This window comes from Camelina sativa, chromosome 11 (assembly GCF_000633955.1).
Source record: "Camelina sativa cultivar DH55 chromosome 11, Cs, whole genome shotgun sequence".
NCBI classification, from domain to species: Eukaryota; Viridiplantae; Streptophyta; class Magnoliopsida; order Brassicales; family Brassicaceae; genus Camelina; species Camelina sativa.
Window position 1 is genome coordinate 47,019,099 of NC_025695.1, and position 21,258 is coordinate 47,040,356.

Here is a 21,258-nt window from a genome sequence, read left to right on the forward strand (position 1 = left end):
TCTTTCTATAAACTATAAACTTCGCTGTTTGTTTTTGAGGCCTTCTATTTCTAGTTATATTGAATTACTTATATGTCAAGTAGAAATAAGAACAAAACACAAATGGTATTGCAACCGAAAGTGAATATCAAGTACATATACCCTTGAGACAGTAGTAAGCCACTAATTTTTTTAAAAATTATTAATATAAATTTAGCCAAAACCGATAATAGGTCCAATGAAATTTCGAATAAATGCATAAAGTAAAGTGATATTTCTCATATGCAATATAGAAGATAATGAGGAATTTATAGTAAACAACTAAACACAAAAGACTGGCTCTCAAGAAAAGAGATGGGGCGAATTAGGTAAGCACAACATCATGCTTACACCTTACCATCATGCCTCGTATTCGATGGATAAGTAATAATGTATCAATACGGCCACGGTACACTGTGGAGATTGTTTATTCGGAGGTGTAATGTTTTTCTCCAAAATGATTGAGTGTATTGATATTAAATTAACTCAAAAATACATCGAATGACTCAACGTAAAATGCACAAACCTAGCTAGGACTTGGTTTTACTCGACCACTAGACCTAAAATATTGAATATATATGAAATTTTTGGATTGTATATAGTAATATATATATATATATATTTTTTTTTTTTTGAACAAAGTATATAGTTATATATCTATGAGATAATTCTTTGACAAAAAATTGATATTCTCATACATATGTCATATCACCAAAGAAAAGGGTAAATAATTTTCAGTTAGGTCCATTATGATCCGGTCTAATCAGACCAAAGAAAAGACTCCCAAAATTTAAGGTTGTAAGAAATCTCCTAGAAATTGTTTGATAACGAACTTGGAGTCTTGAGATGATGCTGAGAGCTAGGGAGACTAGATTGGTCCATATCTTGATTGATACAGTCTTAATCTGACTTTTACAGAATTGCTTGAGAGATATATGAAGATAATATTCGAGTTAGCAAAAATAGTTCTAAACGCTCGACCATATCAATAATACAAAAAATCCACTACCCTTCAATAGATTCCTTTGTGCGAAATGTTAAATTTTAATATTTATTTTCATCACTGACCATATTGTACATTCACACATCTATTGGCTGACTTATGATCAATTTTATCTGAGAACATGTTATACTATGCATCTAACTATCGACGAATAATATATTTGAAAGTAGGTAACTAAGAGATATCATAGAAATTATTACTGTATGTAAACATATAAAGACAAAAAGAATGTGTTGGATAAAACATTATATTGTTTAAAATTGTATATCACCAATTTCACGAGTTGAAACATTGTAAAACTAGTCATCTCACTAGTCGTTAACTATTAAACGATGAGTTTTTTACATTTTACGATTATAAAATGTATCATTATACATTAAAGATTATATTGTTATGTCAGTACTGCCTTGGTTTAGTAAAAACAAAAAGAAACCGAACGAACATGTTCTTGATTCTCGAAGTGATGGATGATATATGTTTCCCTTCAGTCTTTTATGGAATCACTTCATCTTTCACTTCTAATGGTTTCTAGTATCTTGAGTTGTTCTTTTTGACAGTCGAAAAGCTCCTTCAATTTTCTTTTCCCTTTTGATTATTAGAATAAAGTAACTGATCACGCTAATATTTTTCATTTTCATATAAAATGTTCTGATTCTCTTACTCTATGTTGCCCTTCTGGAAAATCAAGGACCACAGGGAATTACATCACTTTTAAATTATCTTATTGGTGTTTTCTTTATAGATTAAGCCACATGTCGAGTTTTAATAATTATAATGATATTGCATAGTGCCCACTCAATTAAAATCTGGTCCAACTCTATGCTTCGTTGCCTTCGTTGGTCCAACTTGTTTGAAGCAGAACAAATTCTTGGACGACTATATATAATTATTATCCTAACAAATCGATTATGCAAAAGTAAACTTTGTTTAATCACAATGAAAGCAATATAGCCATAGACAATTTAGACATGCGTATAACTTTCACGTGTAAGCACTTTCAGAAGTCCAAAATAACTTGCAGCATAAATGACATCGAAGGAGCATATAATATTTTGATTTTGAACTCGTTTTTCTAGGTTTGTTTCTTTATTCCGTAGCTTTGAATTTGTTCCAATCGAAAATGTGGTCGTTGTCTTGTAAACAAAAATGTAGTCTTTTTAATATATATCACGAAAATGATGTTTTGATAAATCTCGTACTTGTGTGACAAAAAGAACGTATATATCTTGTACTTGTTAGAAGAAAGTCCGATGTTTTGTCCTTCAATTTTGAATATATGCTACTCATGTGTTTGTAAAGTAATAAAGAAATTGTGTTTGCAAAATTAATTTGGTAGAAAAGTACGCGACTAATTTGAATCATAATTTAATGGAGACAACATGTTTTAAGGTAACAGAAAGAAATCGAGAATATACGTGAAATATGGGACGTTACAACTTACAAAGTTGGTTCATCTTACTCTTAATCTTACCTTTTGATTTTGTAAACCCTAGGCCATCTAGTATTGTTATTTATGGAAGATCTATAAAGATCAAATTGTGTATATATAATTTTCTCTGACAAAAAAAGAATGAAGAAAAGTCTAGAATACTTTATACTTCAACTTGTACAAGTAAGAGAATACTAAATGGCATGTCGTTGTTATTATCAATAACTTTAGATTAACGCAAAGTGTTGGAACAAAGAACCAAAAATAGTAAATAAAGATGCGGTAATAGAAGTGCACACCATTTAGTAAAAAAACATAGTAATAGAATATGCTTGAAAACGGATAATAGCGAATATAAAGATAGAACACGAAGGGAGTTAGTTAGTAGTGGTAGAGTAGCATAGCAGCACCAGAAAGGTCCGAGTCGAAATCATTTTAGCAAACAAAGTCATCGTAATGAATTGTATACATTTTCTCATAGGCGTAATTCGTTTCCATTAATTTCAGATTCCAAAGATTTTCTTCAGAATAATATATAATTATAAAATAAGAATAAAAGATGAGAAAGGATTACGAATAAGTATGGGAAATTCTGAACCCATTGTTTCTGAGTGGGGAATTTTTCTATAAATAATAATTGACATCAAATCTCAATACGATTTTTTTTTTGTATTTTTCCTTATAGTATATAAAAATACGGATTTAGAAAAATTTTGGTACGAATAATAAAGCCAACCATCGGATAAGAAACCATTTGGTCGGAATCTTTAAAATTTAGGATAATTCGGCTGATATAATACGTACGTAATATATCAAAACTGTATACTATTAAATACTCATAATGGTTTATAATTTTTTTATATAGTTGTCAAAACACAAAAATGGCATGATTAATCCTTTGGACATGATCTTATACTATTACACAGTTACACCATTACATAGTAGATGGTTAATTTAGAGCATTTCCAATGGAAGATTTAGCAAAAGCTTTTATTGTAAAAGTGATTAAAAATAAATCATAATTAAGAAAAATAGATTCTGAAGAAAATATGTGACCACCCGCTTCTCTTAACTAAGAGGGCTGCTGAGGATGCACAATTTTGCATCATGTTTTAGTTAGATGCTTATTGCCGGATCTCTAATATGATATTAATTGTATATGATGCAAAACTTGTGTACTTTGATTTCTATGCTTTACCCTTTGTTTTTTGCCGAAACTTGATGTAGTCTAAAACTAGTATTGGAAGCTGCTAATGTTTTTAGTCTCTTGAAAGTACTTTGATGATTTGATTTACTGTTATCTATGCAGCACAGACAACTTGAGCCTATAGAATTGGGCAGACAAAGGATGCCATCGTGTATAGGTTAATGATCTCAGCATTAATATCCCTCATTGAATAAATTCGTTAAAATTGCATTTATGGTTCAATGAGGGATATTAATTTTGATGTTTGTCTGTTTGAATGAAAATCTTTGTACATTGTTATTCTGAGAATTTTAATTCCAGAAAGGCATCATGTTATAATCTTCACAAGATGCTTAATCTCATTTAGGATTTACTTAAATTATTCTTGATAAAATTGATTTAATTCTCAAATTATAGAAATTACTTAATTATTCTCGACAAAGTTGATTTTGATAAGATTATTGAAAACTAGTATATTTAATATTTTTCTTAACAACGACAACCAAATATCTAATTAATAAATCTACAAAATCGTACAGTTTTTTTCCGTTAAGGTTATTTTTGGTAAAAATTTGTTGAAAAGTAGTATATTTAATAGTATTCAAAAATTGCAAAGCATCTAGTTACCACATACAATATTGTTTTTGTTAAGGCTGATTTTGGTAAGAATTGGTTGGAAATTATTATATTAAGGTTGATTTTGGTAAGAATTGGTTTAAAATTATTAAATATAATAAATTTCAACAACTATTCTCGTTAAATATACATTAAGAAAATCATTTCAAAAAAACAAATTTCGAAAATGTTAAATGTACTAATTATTATTCTCGTTAAGGTTGATTTTGGTAATAATTTGTTGAAAACTAATACATTTAACATTTTTCAACAATGACAGCCAAACATTGTATTAATAAATATATCACTACAATTTTGTTCTCGTTAAAATTATTTTTTGGTAATTATTTGTTGTGATTTTCAGTCAAAATCAGCTTTGCTGAATTAATAACAATGTAGTAAATTGCTTGTAGTTGTTATATCTTGAATGAAGTACGAAGGTCTAACCATTTCTTTAATATACCATAAAATGGTTGATATATTTACAAACTTGCATTATAGTTACGTTTATTGAATAATGGTATATTTGATAACTATATTACTCAAAATATTTTACTTAAAAAGGATAAAACAGTTTTCTCGGAAAGCCTTTATTTAGATTATTCATTTTCTTCTTCATTTTTGTTAAAACGTTTTTTAATAAGCCTAACTTAGTTAAGTCACACGATAAATGTTGATTCGGCTACATTATCATCAGTTCCAAGTTCCAACCAATTAATTTTTGGGTCAGATAATTGATAATGGGCTTTTAGGTAGTACCAGTTGGGCCCAAATTTCAAGTCAAATTTGAAACCCAAACACTTAAGATTAAACAAAAGAGCTTCATCTGATTGTCAGTATTTAACTAGTTATTAAAAGGAAAATACGATATATATGGTAAGCAATTTTGACATTTTTATATAGTTATAAAATGTTCACTCATAAACACATCAACACATATCTTTTGTATTGTCTTACTTCATTTTTATCAACTATTGATGCTATATAATATATATATATATATATATATATATATTAAAAAAAGCCATTGTCATTGTAATTTTATAATTTTTTTTCTTCAAATGGTTCATTTTACTTATTTAAATTACCACCATCATCAATTCAACAAACATAAATAGTTTTGGATAAAGTGAAATTCGTCTGTTTTAGCAAACAACACGTTCTCTTCCCTTTCGTAAACAAGCAAATCAACATGTGCTCTTCCATTAATATATGTATCTGTATGGGCCCAAAAAGCCTGCCAACAACATGTGCCCAAAATTTATAAACACTACTAGATGTTCACCCGCGGTACACCGCGGGGCTATTTTTTACTTTTAAACAATTTAATTACTGTTTTATAAATTTTAAGTGAACAATATGTTAACTCAACATATTATGTACTGCATAAATAGTATGTTTGTGGTGTATTGTGTTATAGTGAAGTTAGGATATCATATTGTTAATTAAATTTTATGTAGTATAAAATGTACAGATTTTTTTTATGTGTCTATTTTGTTTGCAATGTATAGATAATAGTATTTGAAATTATTTTGATTTTTTAAAATTATATGCTTATACTATATTGTGACATTGTAATTTAGTTTGTTTCATCTATTTATAATTAGATACTTTGGAATATATAGTTTTGTTGTGCATATAAATTATATGATATAATCCTTTTAATTTTCGATATTTTAAACTTTCATCCATACTATGATACGTATATCTATAAAATAATAATAATTAAATAAAATAAGAATTTTTGTTATAGAGAGATATATGAGTCGTATCTTCTTCTTCTACAATTGGGAAAGTTGATATTTTATTATTCATTATGGTCTCGATCGACTAAATAAATGAGATATGGGAAAACAATGTTCTCATATCTTCTTCTTCTTTCCTTAGCAACAAAGTGCAGCTCTATTATTTAAGTCAGAGAAAGTAAATCGGGTTAAAATTCATTTTATGATTTCAGTTTTGAGTAGATTAGACAAAGAGAGTACCGATTTCATCACATCCTAATAGATAATTCTAAATCTATTCAAAATTTGGAATAGTTCCAAGGTAAATTACTTTGTTTCTTTCTCTTTCTTTTTTTTCTTACTAATTCGATCCAATATAGATGTAATTACATACATATGTTAATAGATTGTTTGGCAATTTGAATGTAGATTCTCAAATATGGAAAGAAATTAATTGAGGATTGCTTTTCTGATAAAGTGAGCGAATGATTTCTACAATTCTGAGGTGATGACCCTATGATGATTCACCGAATATGATGTCCTGCAAATATTAGATTATGGGATAGATAAATGACTTCCAAATCATGTCAACATAAATAATGTATTCACATCTAAAACCCAAGCTGCAATTAGAAAGCTAAGTACATTTTAACTTCACACTAATATGTCATCAATAAGTTAGTGTATTCATAATTTTAATGACTATTGCTTAACTTTGCAGGTTACTTTTATTTCTATGCAAGAGATAATATAAGTATCAGTAATAGTACATCAAATGGAAAGGAAAAGATGGTGAGTAATAGAGGAAGCTGTTTCAGTTCTAATTATCAAGCTTTACTGTTAGTTTTATATAAAGATAATTGTTTTTGATTTCGTCAGGTGCAAGCTCATAAATGTAACAAACTACTTGTGCCAACAACAACTGTTTTCAGTTCTATACATATTCAGGTTAATATATGTAGTAAATGTGTTTGCTTGGTAATTCTAGCTGTAAATTGAAGATTTCATCAGACCATACTCGCAAATGCAGATGTAAACAATTCATCGAATAGGAAATCAAGTGCAAGAACAAAGATGTTAAAGCGATTGAGGGTTGCTTTCAACATGAAATCATCGATTGATTTAGGCTTGTAGGCCAATCAAGGGTAACTGAAATTATTTTATGTTCAAGAGAATCAACTGTAACGGGGTTATAAGGTTGTTTTTCTTCCAAGTAGCTCTAAGTGTGGGTCGATTCTTATGGTTGTTATGGCTCTTTCCACGCAAACCTCTGTTCTTCTTTACTTGTGATGCGAGACCTCTAACCTCATGATGCTTGTGAACATGGTTATCCAGTTGATTCTCATTTCGTTACAGACTGCGTTATGACCCGGAAAAGGAAAATAAGGTGAGGGAAAAAAATAGAAGTGTTATTAGTAGTTCATAAATCGGATTTCTAGACTCGACCACAGCCACACTTAGAGCTACGTAGATGGTTTTGTTTAGTTAACATGACTTATATGTTGATTAGATAAGTAACTTAAAGAGCCAAATGTTTAAGTTCTAATCATCAACCTTTATGACTACCTTCTTCACCCAAAGGTCTTAATGAAAACCCATTCACCAACAGGGAGCCTATTGATATATTTGGAAACCAAATCCTTCTTTACTAAGGAATGAATTTTTGTACCCTGAAATGAATAAAGAAAAACTGTATTAGTAGTCGTATTTAATAGGTAGATCTTTACCACTTCATATGACAAAACCATAATCATCTTCGAGAGTTTCACCAGTGGCTTGTGTGTACAAATGCCACAAATGGAGGATGAACCCTCCAAGCTGTTTTGTATGATCTGAGGAAGGCAAAAGTAGCAACCAAGCGATCTTCAAGGTTTTAAGTAAGCTTTTGTGTGTTTTGTATTAGTGATGATGGTAATTGGCGTGATGGTTTATAGTATTTAGAGGTTAATCATTAGATCGATAATTCTTATAATCTTTTGATGCCAAAATCACGGCTTTAGAAACTAATTAGGTAGAAAATCTTTTGTAATCAGTTTTATTTTGGAGGATTGAAGGAATATTATACTCTTTGGCATTTATCATTGTTTCTTTAATTTGATTTTTCTAGATATTAGAGGAAAAGATGGAAAAAGATATCTTTTAAAATTTGGTTTGTTGGAGAGAAGCTAGGAGATCTTTTACTCGACAATTAATTGTGTTAATATATAGATTTCTGTAAAATGTAAATCTTCGTTGTTAAAATTTATACATTAAATTTTAAATATTTAATATTAAATGGCAATGACAGTTTTGTAAATAGGTGGCAAGTTCAGGATTTATTTGCTAAATGTACTTGAAAAATGTATATATTAATTATAGAATTACAAAAAAAAGTATTTTTTTTTTTTTAATATCCTGTCAAAAAATCACAAAATTAGTATTTTCGAATTTGAAATAATAATGTTGAAAATTTTGGTAAGTTACAGAAGAGAAAGAAACGGACCATTTTCAAATTTTGAATTTCGGAAAAAAACAAAATCGGCGCCTCTTAGAGATAGAGATAATTAATTATGGGGAAAAAAAAAGAGAATTAAAAACAAAAAAACGCAGAGAGCAATAATAAAAAGACCTTCACACTCACTCACACTTTTCTCATTTCTTCAAAACAACCCTAAACAGCTCTCTCTCTCTCTCTCTCTCTCTCTTTTCTTAATCAACCCTAAACAGCTCTCTCACGCACCGTTTCCACTCAATCAACCGAAGATGCGTGAGATTCTTCACATCCAGGGTGGTCAGTGCGGTAACCAGATCGGTGCCAAGTTCTGGGAAGTCGTTTGCGCCGAGCACGGCATAGATCCAACCGGTAGGTACACTGGTGACTCAGATCTACAGCTTGAGCGCATCAACGTTTACTACAACGAGGCTAGCTGTGGTCGATTCGTTCCTCGTGCTGTGCTCATGGATTTGGAGCCTGGGACTATGGATAGTCTCAGATCTGGTCCTTACGGTCAGACCTTTCGCCCTGATAACTTCGTCTTTGGCCAATCTGGTGCTGGTAACAACTGGGCTAAGGGTCATTACACCGAAGGAGCTGAGCTAATCGACTCGGTGCTCGATGTTGTTCGCAAGGAGGCCGAGAACTGCGACTGCCTTCAAGGTAAACCTTCTTCTTCTTCTTCTTCTAGATCTGTTCGATTTTAGGGTTTACTATGACTAGACTAGTGTGTTTTGAACTGTGTGGTAATTTGCTTTTGTAGGGTTCCAGGTGTGTCATTCGTTGGGAGGAGGAACTGGATCTGGGATGGGAACACTCTTGATTTCCAAGATCCGTGAAGAGTACCCAGATCGGATGATGCTCACATTCTCGGTGTTCCCTTCGCCTAAGGTCTCTGATACTGTTGTTGAGCCTTACAACGCTACTTTGTCTGTTCATCAGCTTGTTGAGAATGCAGATGAGTGCATGGTTCTTGATAATGAGGCCTTGTACGATATTTGCTTCAGGACTCTGAAACTCACTACCCCTAGCTGTAAGTCCTTCTATGATTCATGGTCGCATTGATACTCTTCTTTAAAGTTTTAGATCAGATCAGTTGATTCCTTGCCTTCTATTGTAGGGTTGATATGCATTGTCTAGATGTTGAACATGATTTGGTCATTGTTTCGTATCAGAATTGATTTGTTACTGTTTTCAGTGGTTTGTTCTTGCCTACTTACTTTACCTCCAGTGTTTTGTGTTATTGGTTCTGTTTAATGCGTCTATGGCATCACTGACTACTGCTATTCTCTAATTTTCTTGGTATCATACTTTCTGCAAATCCTTATTCCTTATACTGCTATTCTCTAATTTTCTTGGTATCATACTTTCTTGTTAAGTGTCCTGTACTGTATATATCTGGTTCTTTTTGTAACATGTAAGGGATTTGCAGAATGCAGTAGTGATTGTATAGAAGAGCTTGATTGTCAAACTGCTTTTATGATTGTGAAAGTGTACTGTTTGCTTTCTTATATACTTGTTTTCTGTTATGCTCTTTTTTTTAATATGCTTGTGCTGAGAAGGACACTTACTTACATCTTCATTCTCTGTCTACAGTTGGTGACTTAAACCATTTGATCTCTGCTACAATGTCTGGTGTCACATGCTGTTTGAGATTCCCTGGTCAGCTCAACTCTGACCTCCGTAAGCTTGCTGTGAACCTTATCCCATTCCCTCGTCTTCACTTCTTCATGGTGGGTTTTGCTCCTCTCACCTCAAGAGGTTCTCAGCAGTACCGTTCCCTCACAGTCCCTGAGCTCACCCAGCAAATGTGGGATTCCAAGAACATGATGTGTGCTGCTGACCCAAGACACGGACGCTACCTCACTGCCTCTGCTATGTTCCGTGGCAAGATGAGCACAAAGGAAGTTGATGAGCAGATGCTGAACGTGCAGAACAAGAACTCGTCCTACTTTGTCGAGTGGATCCCCAACAATGTGAAGTCAACCGTCTGTGACATCCCACCTACTGGTCTGAAGATGGCTTCCACTTTCATTGGTAACTCAACATCCATCCAAGAGATGTTCAGGCGTGTGAGTGAGCAGTTCACAGCTATGTTCAGGAGGAAGGCTTTCTTGCATTGGTACACAGGTGAGGGTATGGATGAGATGGAATTCACAGAAGCAGAGAGCAACATGAACGATTTGGTTTCAGAGTACCAGCAATACCAAGATGCAACTGCCGATGAAGAAGGTGAGTACGAGGACGAGGAAGAAGGTGAATACCAACAGGAGGAAGAGTACTGAAGAGTAATTTTAGTTAAAACCGCCTTAAAAAACAAAAAACAATTTAGTCGTTTGCTACTTTTAACCTCAACTACCAGTTGCAGGTTTTTTTTTCTGCTTGTATTTGACATGTCTGGATCTTTTTATGTACTTTCTTTCTAAATTTGGTTCGGTATTTCGTTAAGCTTTTGTATGAGTCCTAATATTCCTCTCAAATCTTCCAGATTAATGCACTTAGGATTGCCTCTGAAGTATTCAGTACTATTTTGAAGATCTGCATTGTCTCCACGATTTGGTCTTTTGTATCTGCACTTACATGTTACTGCTATATCACTTAAAGGAATTTGGGTTTGATCTGCTGGCTCAGCTCCATGTCTGACACCAAATCAAATTCATCATTGTTTCTGTAATACACTAAGCGATGGCCTCTTTGTCAGAGCAAAACATTAACTATAGCGCCGCCTAAAACTTTACTTCATTCGAATGTTCACCTTTCCATTTCTGTTATTGTGAAGGGAATTTGGAATGTTATAACGATTGTTCTAAAACTCGGTTGTCTAAACACTTGAACTGCCAAAAGGCCCACCAATTTGGAATGTTATCACGTTGGAAAATAATTCAGACGACATTAGTGTTTAATACTCTTCGTCAGATTACACATTTATCAGACTCAGACAAAGTAAATACTACAAGTCGAGAAAAAAAAGAAAAAAAACCTACAAAACGACACAGTTTTTGATAGCATTCACTCGCGTCTCAAGTACAATCTATAAATCACTCGCGTCACACGAAGACCACGTGTCCTTTTCGATCACGATAGCGAGTAGGTTTTTACAACTTATACTTGCGAGTGTGAAGATGGAGAGACAAATTTTGAATAATGGTTTCATCACAACGGGTCTCTTTGTCTCTCTCTCTCTCTCTCTCTCTCCTCTACACACAGATTTTCAAAAAATCTCTCAAAAGGAGAGGGAAAATTAAAATTAAAAATATAAAAATAAAATAAAAGAAGAATTCTTTTTAGGAAAAACAAAAAGTAATGTTTTTCATCATGAGTCTTCCTCTTCCTCCTTCTTCTCACTCATTCCCAATCACTAGTCTCTCTCCATTCTCGAATTAGGGATTGGGGGGATTAAAAAAAAAAAATCTCATCTTTTCATTAATTTTGTTCTCTACTGTTTCGTATCGAAGCCTAAAAACAAGTTTCTTTTTTTTTTTGGAATCTGTGGCGAAATGGGTATCTCGAATTGGGTTTTCTTATTAGTGATTTCTTCTACAGCTACCCTTTTGGTTTCTTGCTCTTTTGCTCTCACTCTTGATGGTTAGTCAACTATACACTTTTATTACTACTCTTTAAAGTTCTTTGCTTTTTTATTTGGGTTGGTGAGAAATCTGAGATTTGATCATCAAGAAGCTCTTTCTAACTATTTTGATCTTTGTAGGGTTTTCTCTTTTGGAATTGAAGAGTGGATTTAATGATACGAGGAACTCTTTAGAGAACTGGAAAGATTCAGATGAGTCACCTTGTTCTTGGACTGGCGTCTCCTGTAATTCTCAAGACCAAAGAGTTGTTTCTATGTAAGAGAATGTGTTCTTGGTTTCTTCTTCTTCCTTTACCACTTTGAGCTTCTTTCTTTTTATCTGAATCGTGGTTTTGAAACTCCTGGATGATGCAGAAACTTACCTTACATGCAACTAGGAGGGATTATATCTCCTAGCATTGGGAAGCTTAGTAGATTGCAGAGACTGTGAGCTATCATCATTGTAGATTTGTTCTCTATGCTAATATTTTTAAGTAGTTGATTTCAATTCAAAAATTTGCTCGGAGTTATGTAGGGCGCTTCATCAGAACAGCTTACATGGAACAATTCCTAATGAAATCACCAATTGCACTGAGCTTAGAGCTATGTAAGTCAAGTTTTTGCATTTAAGCAGTCTTGATTAGTGGTGGTGTTGGAGTTTTCTCTTACAATTGGGGATATCAAACCTTTAGTTAGCGTTGAGCCATGAACATTGCTATCTGTTTTAAAACATGTTTTCAGGTATTTGAGGGCTAATTTTCTTCAAGGAGGGATTCCACCGGATATTGGCAACCTTACATTCCTTACTATATTGTAAGATTCAAAACTTTGTTGTTGTATTTTGGTTTCTTTAATTCTCTTCAAATTTTGATCATTTTAAAGAATTTGTGATGCTTTTGGGATATTTTCAGGGATCTATCAAGCAATACACTTAAAGGTGCTATTCCTTCTTCAATTAGTCGATTGAATCGGCTACGCTCCTTGTAAGTTATATACATAATCTTGTGTTTAGATATGTTAACTGTGCAAGATTTTGTATGTTCTTGAACTATATGTTTGATTCAGGAACTTGTCAACCAACTTTTTCTCTGGCGAGATCCCAGATATTGGAGTTCTCAGCAGATTTGGCGTTGAAACGTGAGATTTCTTGTCTGTAAAACTGTTGGTTTCAAAAATCTTATGTGTAAATGTTAGACTAGGATGTTATTTCTGATTGTGGCTTTTGTGTCTTTTTATGGTTAGATTTACCGGTAATTTGGATCTTTGCGGCCGGCAAATTCACAAGCCATGTAGATCATCAATGGGGTTCCCTGTTGTTCTTCCTCATGCAGAAACTGATGATGAATCAGGCAAGATCCTATTAAATTCCTAAATCATTGATTCTCGAGACTTCCTTTGGCCACTTTCTGATTCTTGATGTCCTCACAGAGACTCCAAAGCGGTCTTCACGCTTGATTAAAGGAATTTTGATAGGAGCAATGTCTACAATGGCTCTTGCATTCATTGTGATCTTTGTGTTCCTTTGGATTTGGATGCTCTCAAAGAAAGAAAGAACAGTAAAGAAGTACACAGAAGTCAAGAAACAAAAGGAACCATCTGAAACGAGTAAGATCCACATAAAAGAGATAAATCTTGTCTTTTCTTGCTGCTAATCATTTTTTCTAAACTGTGTTGCTTCTTTCATCTGTCTTTTAAAAAGGTAAGAAGCTAATTACATTCCATGGGGATCTTCCATACTCCTCGACTGAGCTGATCGAGAAGCTAGAGTCTCTTGATGAGGAAGACATTGTGGGTTCAGGAGGATTTGGCACGGTTTATCGAATGGTAATGAACGATCTTGGAACCTTTGCGGTTAAGAAAATAGATAGGAGTCGACAAGGATCAGACCGAGTTTTTGAGCGAGAGGTTGAGATTTTGGGAAGTGTCAAACACATCAATCTAGTGAACCTACGTGGATACTGCCGCTTACCATCTTCAAGACTTCTCATCTATGATTACCTTACCGTGGGGAGCTTAGACGATCTTCTCCATGGTAATAAATGCACTTCTACATACCTTCTTATCTTTCATTGTTGGTCTTGCAATGTGTATTGATCTTGTTCTGTTTTTTTTTTTTTTTGGTTTCTTATCTCTGAAGAACGAGCTCAAGAAGACGGTTTGTTGAATTGGAACGCTCGGTTGAAAATAGCACTAGGTTCTGCGAGGGGTCTAGCGTATCTACACCATGATTGTAGTCCTAAAATAGTTCACCGTGATATAAAATCAAGCAATATTCTACTCAATGATAAGCTAGAACCTAGAGTCTCGGACTTTGGTCTTGCTAAGCTTCTTGTTGACGAAGACGCTCATGTTACCACCGTGGTAGCTGGCACATTTGGCTATCTTGCTCCAGGTTCTGTTCTTTGCCAACTTCCTTTTTGAATCTTAGAATTCAATAGTTTCTAAAGTTTCTAACTTTTTTTTTGTATGATGAATCTTGGAAACAGAGTATCTACAAAATGGGAGAGCGACAGAGAAGTCTGATGTGTATAGCTTTGGAGTTCTTCTCCTTGAGCTTGTTACTGGAAAAAGACCAACAGATCCAATATTCGTTAAACGAGGCTTGAATGTTGTTGGATGGGTAAGAAAACACCTCTCTGACAAGAACCGTTCTGTTTTTAACTTTCATAAGATTCGTTTTCTAAGAAAATGTGACATGTTAAATCAGATGAACACTGTGTTGAAAGAGAATCGATTAGAGGATGTGATGGACAAGAGATGCACCGATGTAGACGAAGACTCTGTTGAGGCATTGCTCGAGATAGCGGCTAGGTGTACAGACGCTAACCCTGAGGATAGGCCGGCTATGAACCAGGTGGCTCAGTTGCTTGAGCAAGAAGTCATGTCCCCTTCTGCGATTGATTACTACGATGATTCTCAGTCCGATTACTGTTAGGGGCCGCTTGCTTATGCACGGCTAGTAGTAACCGGTAAATCTTAATCCCACGGCGGTTTTGTTGTTGTTGTGGCTGTTATGAATGTTGGTGATTTGGGATGGAGGGGGTTTGTATGTAAATTAGAATTGAAGGTGGAGTAAGATTACTGAGGTGTATTGTTCTTGTGCACTTTTTTAATGTTTTTGTAAACGTAACGATCCATTCTCTTGTATTTTCAATATTCAAAGCAGAAGACACTTGAGAGCTCTGTTATTTATTTATTGTTTTTGTTCTGTTTTTTACCTGTCTCTATGCATATATATTTTGGTGTAGATTAAAATTATCAATTGGATTCGGATTATGTTTATTTTTTTACGAATTGCAAATTCGGAAATATTAGAACAAAACACTGTCTTTGGGTCTAGTTAATAATGGTCGACTAAAAATAGTTTAAACTTTTTTCTTAAGAAAATGGTATTTTTCAGCAAATCATATAACTTTGAAATGATATCAAGAAAATGCTGAGATTTTACAAAGAAGCTGTGTTTAGAGAGACTTGAGAGAGTTGATAATTTCTTGATTTTTTTTTTTTTCCCTCGAATTTTTTAAAATATCTTCTGAATAAGCAGATGACCTTTCGTTAAATGGAAGAGACTTCGTACATCTCCAAGCCCCATCCACCTCTTAAAAGGCCAATGTTTGTTTTTGCCCTATATGCTTTTGCTATCTACGCGTACAAATACTGATATAAAAGTCATTCTTCAAATATTTATGTTAATACATTCATAAATTTGTACATGAATATATTATATCAGTTGATTAAATATAATACAAGAGACCAATGGGATATCGTCAATTATAACCTTTTGAAAATTACTCGTAACTCTTGGAAAATTCGATTTTCTTACATCAGTAGTTTTTTTTTTTTTTGGGTCAACACATAAGTAGTTTATAACTAAGTAATCAGATAGATATTGGTTTTCAGTTGGGCCATTATAAACTGACATAGTGAGTACTACAGATTTTGGAGATTAATTAGTTTTTTTGGTCTATTTTTCCGCTTATATAAAAGAACTGTATATATAACCTAATTGTTCAAAAAAAGGAAAAAAAAATGAACTATAACCTAATTCCGAATTAATTAATTGCAAAACTAATATATATTAGTTATTAAAAATAAGCTATTGTCTTAATTTAAAAAAAAATGATATTGTCGTACATTATATTGCAGTGATAGACTGATAGTTATAATATTGTTCATACATATAAAAAAACTACAAGGCAAACTAGCTAGCAGCACAAAAAGAAATGATTAAATTTAATAGTTTTCGAAATTTAATATAATACTGGAACTTAAACAAGGTTAAACAATTCAAATACTTGAGTTGATCAATAATTTTATGCATGACATTAAGCATATTTTCTACATATTAAAACCGATTTCTGTTGGTAAATGATTTACCAAAAAAAAAAAAAGGTATATGCTAATCTACGCTATAAGCACATATTTGCGTGAGTGTATATAAATACATGCAAACATGTATCACTTGTCTCTCTCCTATTGGTTAAGATAACAGAGAGAAACGGTATTTTTAGACTTTGCTAAAGAGATATTTAGAGAGATCAAGAATCCCACTTTTTGAGCGGTCTTATCTTTATTCTCCACCTCAAAGAACCATTTTGTCATGGCTTCTGTTGCCGTGAAGCCACAGCCTCTTCTTGGCCGGAGCCTCACTTCTACGGCGGCTTTAAAATCTTCGCCAATGTTGGCCAACGTTTCTAGCCGGCATTTTCTTGGGATCTCTACGTATAACGAATTCTTGAGACAAATAAGAACTCCGGCAACTTTAAATCACCGCCGACAAGTAAGCACGGTGGTGGCTTCGGCAGGAAACTTGACGACGTCTTCGTGGGACTCGTGGAAGCCAGATAAGACGGCGGCGGCTACGGCTCTATTGCTGAGTGATGTCATTTGGCCTGCAGCTGGTTAGTCATTGAAAACAAATTACATACTAATTAATTACTAGTATTCAACATCATACTTTTTAATAGTATTTTTTTTTTTGTCAAAAGTTTTGAGATCATAAGTCTTTTACTACTAATGTTTTCTCGATCTTCAAAAATTGATGCACTTTGGTTCTTAAATCAGAAGAACTACAAGAAGTGTGATTAGGGTATAAAAGTAGCAAACGAAAATAAATAAAAGGAAGAGAGGAAAGGTGGACACACAAACAATATAAAATTAGAAAATTAATTTCTGACTCAGAGAGATTGAGAATGTGTCTCTTCCTAAGGCCAAATGGTCATTTTATGTGAACCTAAGTTCGAGTTTGACCAATTTATCGTTTTGTTATAGTGTATATACAATATAAGTATTTGACTATAGAACGTGTGGTGGTGAAAAAAAGAGAGAGAAAAGTGTGGTTTTTAGGAATTATGTTAAGCAATTAGTGTTAGAAGTTTAAATAAATTGAAAAAAAAACATTATTAACTGGAAAAAATATGGCGAATAGTTTTATGAGTATCGACTAATCGTTTTTGGATCGTGGCATGTAATATTTGATTATTTTTGTAAGTAACTCAATGCTGGGAAATATACATGTAGTCAAAGAAATTAATTTGTTTTTGAGAATCTTATAGTTTGCGTTTAGTCAAACCCTATGCTGACGCCTGACAGAGAGCTTATATTAATCAAGGTTTATAGCTGACTTCTTTCAATAAATATGAAATTATATTCATGTGTGGCAGCTATAATTACCATCTCTATGGTCTGAACTTAATCTGAATTTCAACGGAAATCAACTCAAAGTTATATAAAAATTCCTCATTTAACTATTTTTATAACGTCATGGCTGAAGATTCGAATAAAACAAATTTTGGCAAAATTTGGAACGTTTAATATAATCGATTAAACCAATGTAGTACGTAGTGAATTAATAAGCGTATATATATATTCCTATATAATAAAAAAAACTTAGACAATTAGCGAATGGAAATTGCAAAACAGATGTTGTTTTGTTAAAAAAATATACATGTTAGACCCTTAGAAAAAAAAAGAGTTGTGATAATACAATTTGTTTTGGTTTCTTAATTATAAAATTTATAAAAAATCTTGTTTGTGAGTAGGAGCGTTTGCGGCAATGGCAATATTGGGAAGAATTGATCAAATGCTATCTCCAAAAGGGATTTCAATGTCGGTTGCACCACTTGGTGCTGTCTCCGCCATTCTTTTCACCACTCCTTCTGCTCCTACTGCTCGGGTATATCTCTAGTTTCAATTTCAACCACTGGTTTTGTATAATAGCGATCTATTATATTATTATTTGCGGTTGAACGCAAAAGCTTCTTTGTTTTTTCCTCCATGAGATATACAACGCAAACACCAAAAGTGAGTTGTTAGGATTTGAATGGTGGTAACAACAAACATAGAGGAATTAAATAGTTTAATATTAGAAAGTAGTAGTAGTTAAGACGAAATATTTTCCCACTAACTTCTTCTATATCCATAAACTAGTTGAAGATTTTCTTCTAATTGTGTTCTTGTGCTTTCACTTTTTCTATGGAATAAAGAGGTCCACCACTATTTTCTTGTTGCTTTATCATGTCCTTGGATAGATTAGTCACAGCCTATTTAAGCCATCAAATCATGTTAAAGTAGGAAGTATTAGATTCTATATATATTGGTAATTTTGTCGTTATATCAGTTATTTAACAAATTAATTGAAGAAGACTGTGTGTGTTTTGTGTTTCTTATATTTTCAGAAATACAATCTGTTTATGGCTCAAATAGGTTGTGCTGCGATTGGTGTGGTAGCCTTCTCCCTCTTCGGGCCAGGTTGGCTCGCCCGTAGCGTTGCCCTCGCCGCTTCCATCGCATTCATGGTCGTTGCTCGTGCCAATCACCCTCCTGNCCTCCTGGTTTTTTTTTTTTTTTTTTTTTTTCATTTTTCTCTTACATATATCCGAAAGAAAATAAAAATCTCGATTAATAGAACGAAGAAGTACATATATAATCAAATCAAATAGAACCAAAATATACAAAACACCAATTAGTTAATTATAGAAGTATAACTGATTGATTGATCAATGATGTGATTGAATGGAATTATAATTCAATTTTTTCACTGTAATATTATTAAAAAGAAAATGATGCAAATATTTAAATAGAATCTGAGTTATATAACCCATGTTGCTAAAGATCTGAATCAAAAAGCCCATAAAGAAAATAACTACACTACCGCTGACAAAGGTACACACTAATGAACAACCTGAAACTCTTGGTCGGTGTCCCCTTCATTTTACTCTTTTAACATTTTTCTGTCCTTTTTTTTTTTTCTTCATCCATTTGTTTCTCATTAATTGATTTAAGTCTTGTGAGTGTTAATTTGGTTTATCATGTTTAACCAGCGGCGAGTTTACCACTACTGTTCATTGATGGAGCAAAGTTCCATCACTTGAATTTCTGGTACGCATTGTTCCCAGGTGCAGCTGCTTGTGTCATCCTCTGCCTTCTCGTAAGTTTTGGTGAATATTTAGGTTATAAGGTTTTAACGTGATTTAAGTGTACTAATATAATTCAATATTTGCTCTCTTTGCAGCAATCGGTCGTATGTTACTTGAAGGAAAACATAAAATTTTGATGAATCATCAAGCGACACACGTACGATGGAATGATGATATATAATACAGACATATTGATGCAAATCTTGTAAAAATATTTGATTCATGTATAAACTTGAACGTATGTAAATGACTATATAAATACGTTCATTCAATATATGTAGTTCTCTTTTTATATAACGTTGTCTTCTCCGTTTGCTCATAATCATTTTTTTTTTCTTCTTCAATTGACACTATTTGGCACCATAACAACGGAACATCTATCTAATATATATTGAAACGTATTTAAGAGTTAAGTTAATAAAAATGGACTGTTTAGCACGTGTTTGGACGGTTGTCGTGGTGAGGTTAAGTTTCCAAATAAGTATATACAGAACCTAATTTGTTGGGGAAAATATAATACAATATACTCTACTTATTCACATTTAAATTATTTTCAATTTCTGTGTGTTACACTTAAGTAATTTATCCACATTCATCGTATGAATAAAAATAATTTCCGCTATATAACTGCATTTATATGTGTAATCATCAATAATGTGAAATTTTAAATATTTTGTCTCCATTTTACTGCCAAATTGTTATACTTATGTATTATTATTTATTTGTATACTAACAAAATCCAATTAAAAAATCTCAAGCTTTCTCAACCAAAACCGGGACAAAACCAGGAATATTCCGGTTTAGAGCGTTGTAGACTTGTAGTAACGTCTAGATGATAGAATTCAATAATGGGGTTAAAAGAAGGTGGGGGCCTATCGTAAATTGCGGGAAGAACTAGGCAACCACCCAAATTGGATGATTGTAGAACATGGTCACTGTTATATATATTATCGTACCGACGGAAAAAATTTGCACCTGACTAAATTTTATCATCCACAGAAAGCGTTTTGTACATAATGTAGTGTGGTTGTTGCAGTGGTGCTGGTGGCCCAAATATGATATACCCAATCTCATGGGGGAATCATTTACCCAAAGCATAAAACCTTGTCTTATATATGTGTATATGCACATATCATGATTAATGCATGAATAAACTGGGTTTGCTGTAGTTTGACTCCGACCGGTTAAACCGGCTGCTGATTGAAGCTATTCTTCCGGAAACGTTGGTTTATCTAACACATTCCTCATATACAAAGTTACGAATGATGCGGTGCATAAATATTAAATTAGGTTAAAACTTGCTCGTGACAATGAAAACAAGAATATCGTTATCACAAGAGTTAAATGTTGTAGACAACTTGCATATGAAATATTCATATCAATTGTTCTTTCAGTATTTATGATAATAGATCCAACTCTCTCTAATTTGCGTATGAACCAATAAGATTTGAGAGATGGATCGAGTCCTTCTCACCGCCTCTTCTACAATACGATCATTCACTATCAAACCGATAAAGAATTAAACCGGCTTAAATTTTAGATTTCTCCAAATTACTTTAAAGAGATACGATCGACGATATTATTATTCTCCACAAGGATTTTTTGTTTATCACTTGTGAAAGATCAACAAAAGGCTTACAAGGTGGGGACATATAAAACTGTTTAAGCAGTCCAATTTATATCTAAACCAGAATAACCGTCTTAACTTGTGTGGACCGTACGTACTTTGTCTTAAACTAACGAGGGTAAAATTGGTCTTACCATCAGCATATGTGATTATGTTCCATAGTGCCACTCAACTAAACAAACGCACGTCCGTTAGACTCT

At 33.1% G+C, this 21,258-nt stretch overlaps 3 protein-coding genes and 1 long non-coding RNA gene across 5 annotated transcripts; all 4 read left to right on the plus strand.

Moving 5' to 3' along the window:
- Positions 6,109–7,388, plus strand: LOC104726870. 2 transcript variants are annotated; one of them, XR_002034219.1, is made up of 5 exons: positions 6,109–6,297; positions 6,405–6,480; positions 6,697–6,767; positions 6,855–6,923; positions 7,006–7,388. It is a non-coding gene; the product is annotated as an uncharacterized LOC104726870 (long non-coding RNA). The 2 variants fall into 2 exon arrangements; XR_758099.2 differs by having other exon boundaries at positions 6,405–6,767.
- LOC104726871 (tubulin beta-2 chain) lies at positions 8,599–10,963 on the plus strand. Its single transcript, XM_010445820.2, has 3 exons — positions 8,599–9,111; positions 9,212–9,481; positions 10,045–10,963. Exons 1-3 carry the CDS (start codon positions 8,718–8,720, stop codon positions 10,731–10,733), a joined length of 1,353 nt encoding a protein of 450 aa, XP_010444122.1. The 5' UTR covers positions 8,599–8,717; the 3' UTR covers positions 10,734–10,963.
- On the plus strand, positions 11,759–15,209 carry LOC104726872 (LRR receptor-like serine/threonine-protein kinase FEI 2). Its single transcript, XM_010445821.2, has 13 exons — positions 11,759–12,033; positions 12,155–12,290; positions 12,389–12,460; positions 12,549–12,620; positions 12,755–12,826; positions 12,925–12,996; positions 13,079–13,150; positions 13,256–13,362; positions 13,442–13,618; positions 13,713–14,045; positions 14,151–14,405; positions 14,500–14,633; positions 14,721–15,209. The coding sequence occupies exons 1-13, from the start codon at positions 11,946–11,948 to the stop codon at positions 14,946–14,948; spliced, it is 1,818 nt and encodes a 605-aa protein (XP_010444123.1). The 5' UTR covers positions 11,759–11,945; the 3' UTR covers positions 14,949–15,209.
- On the plus strand, positions 16,407–19,725 carry LOC104726873. The gene is made up of 5 exons (XM_010445823.2): positions 16,407–16,914; positions 18,055–18,188; positions 18,691–18,837; positions 19,335–19,442; positions 19,527–19,725. Exons 1-5 carry the CDS (start codon positions 16,614–16,616, stop codon positions 19,566–19,568), a joined length of 732 nt encoding a protein of 243 aa, XP_010444125.1. The 5' UTR covers positions 16,407–16,613; the 3' UTR covers positions 19,569–19,725.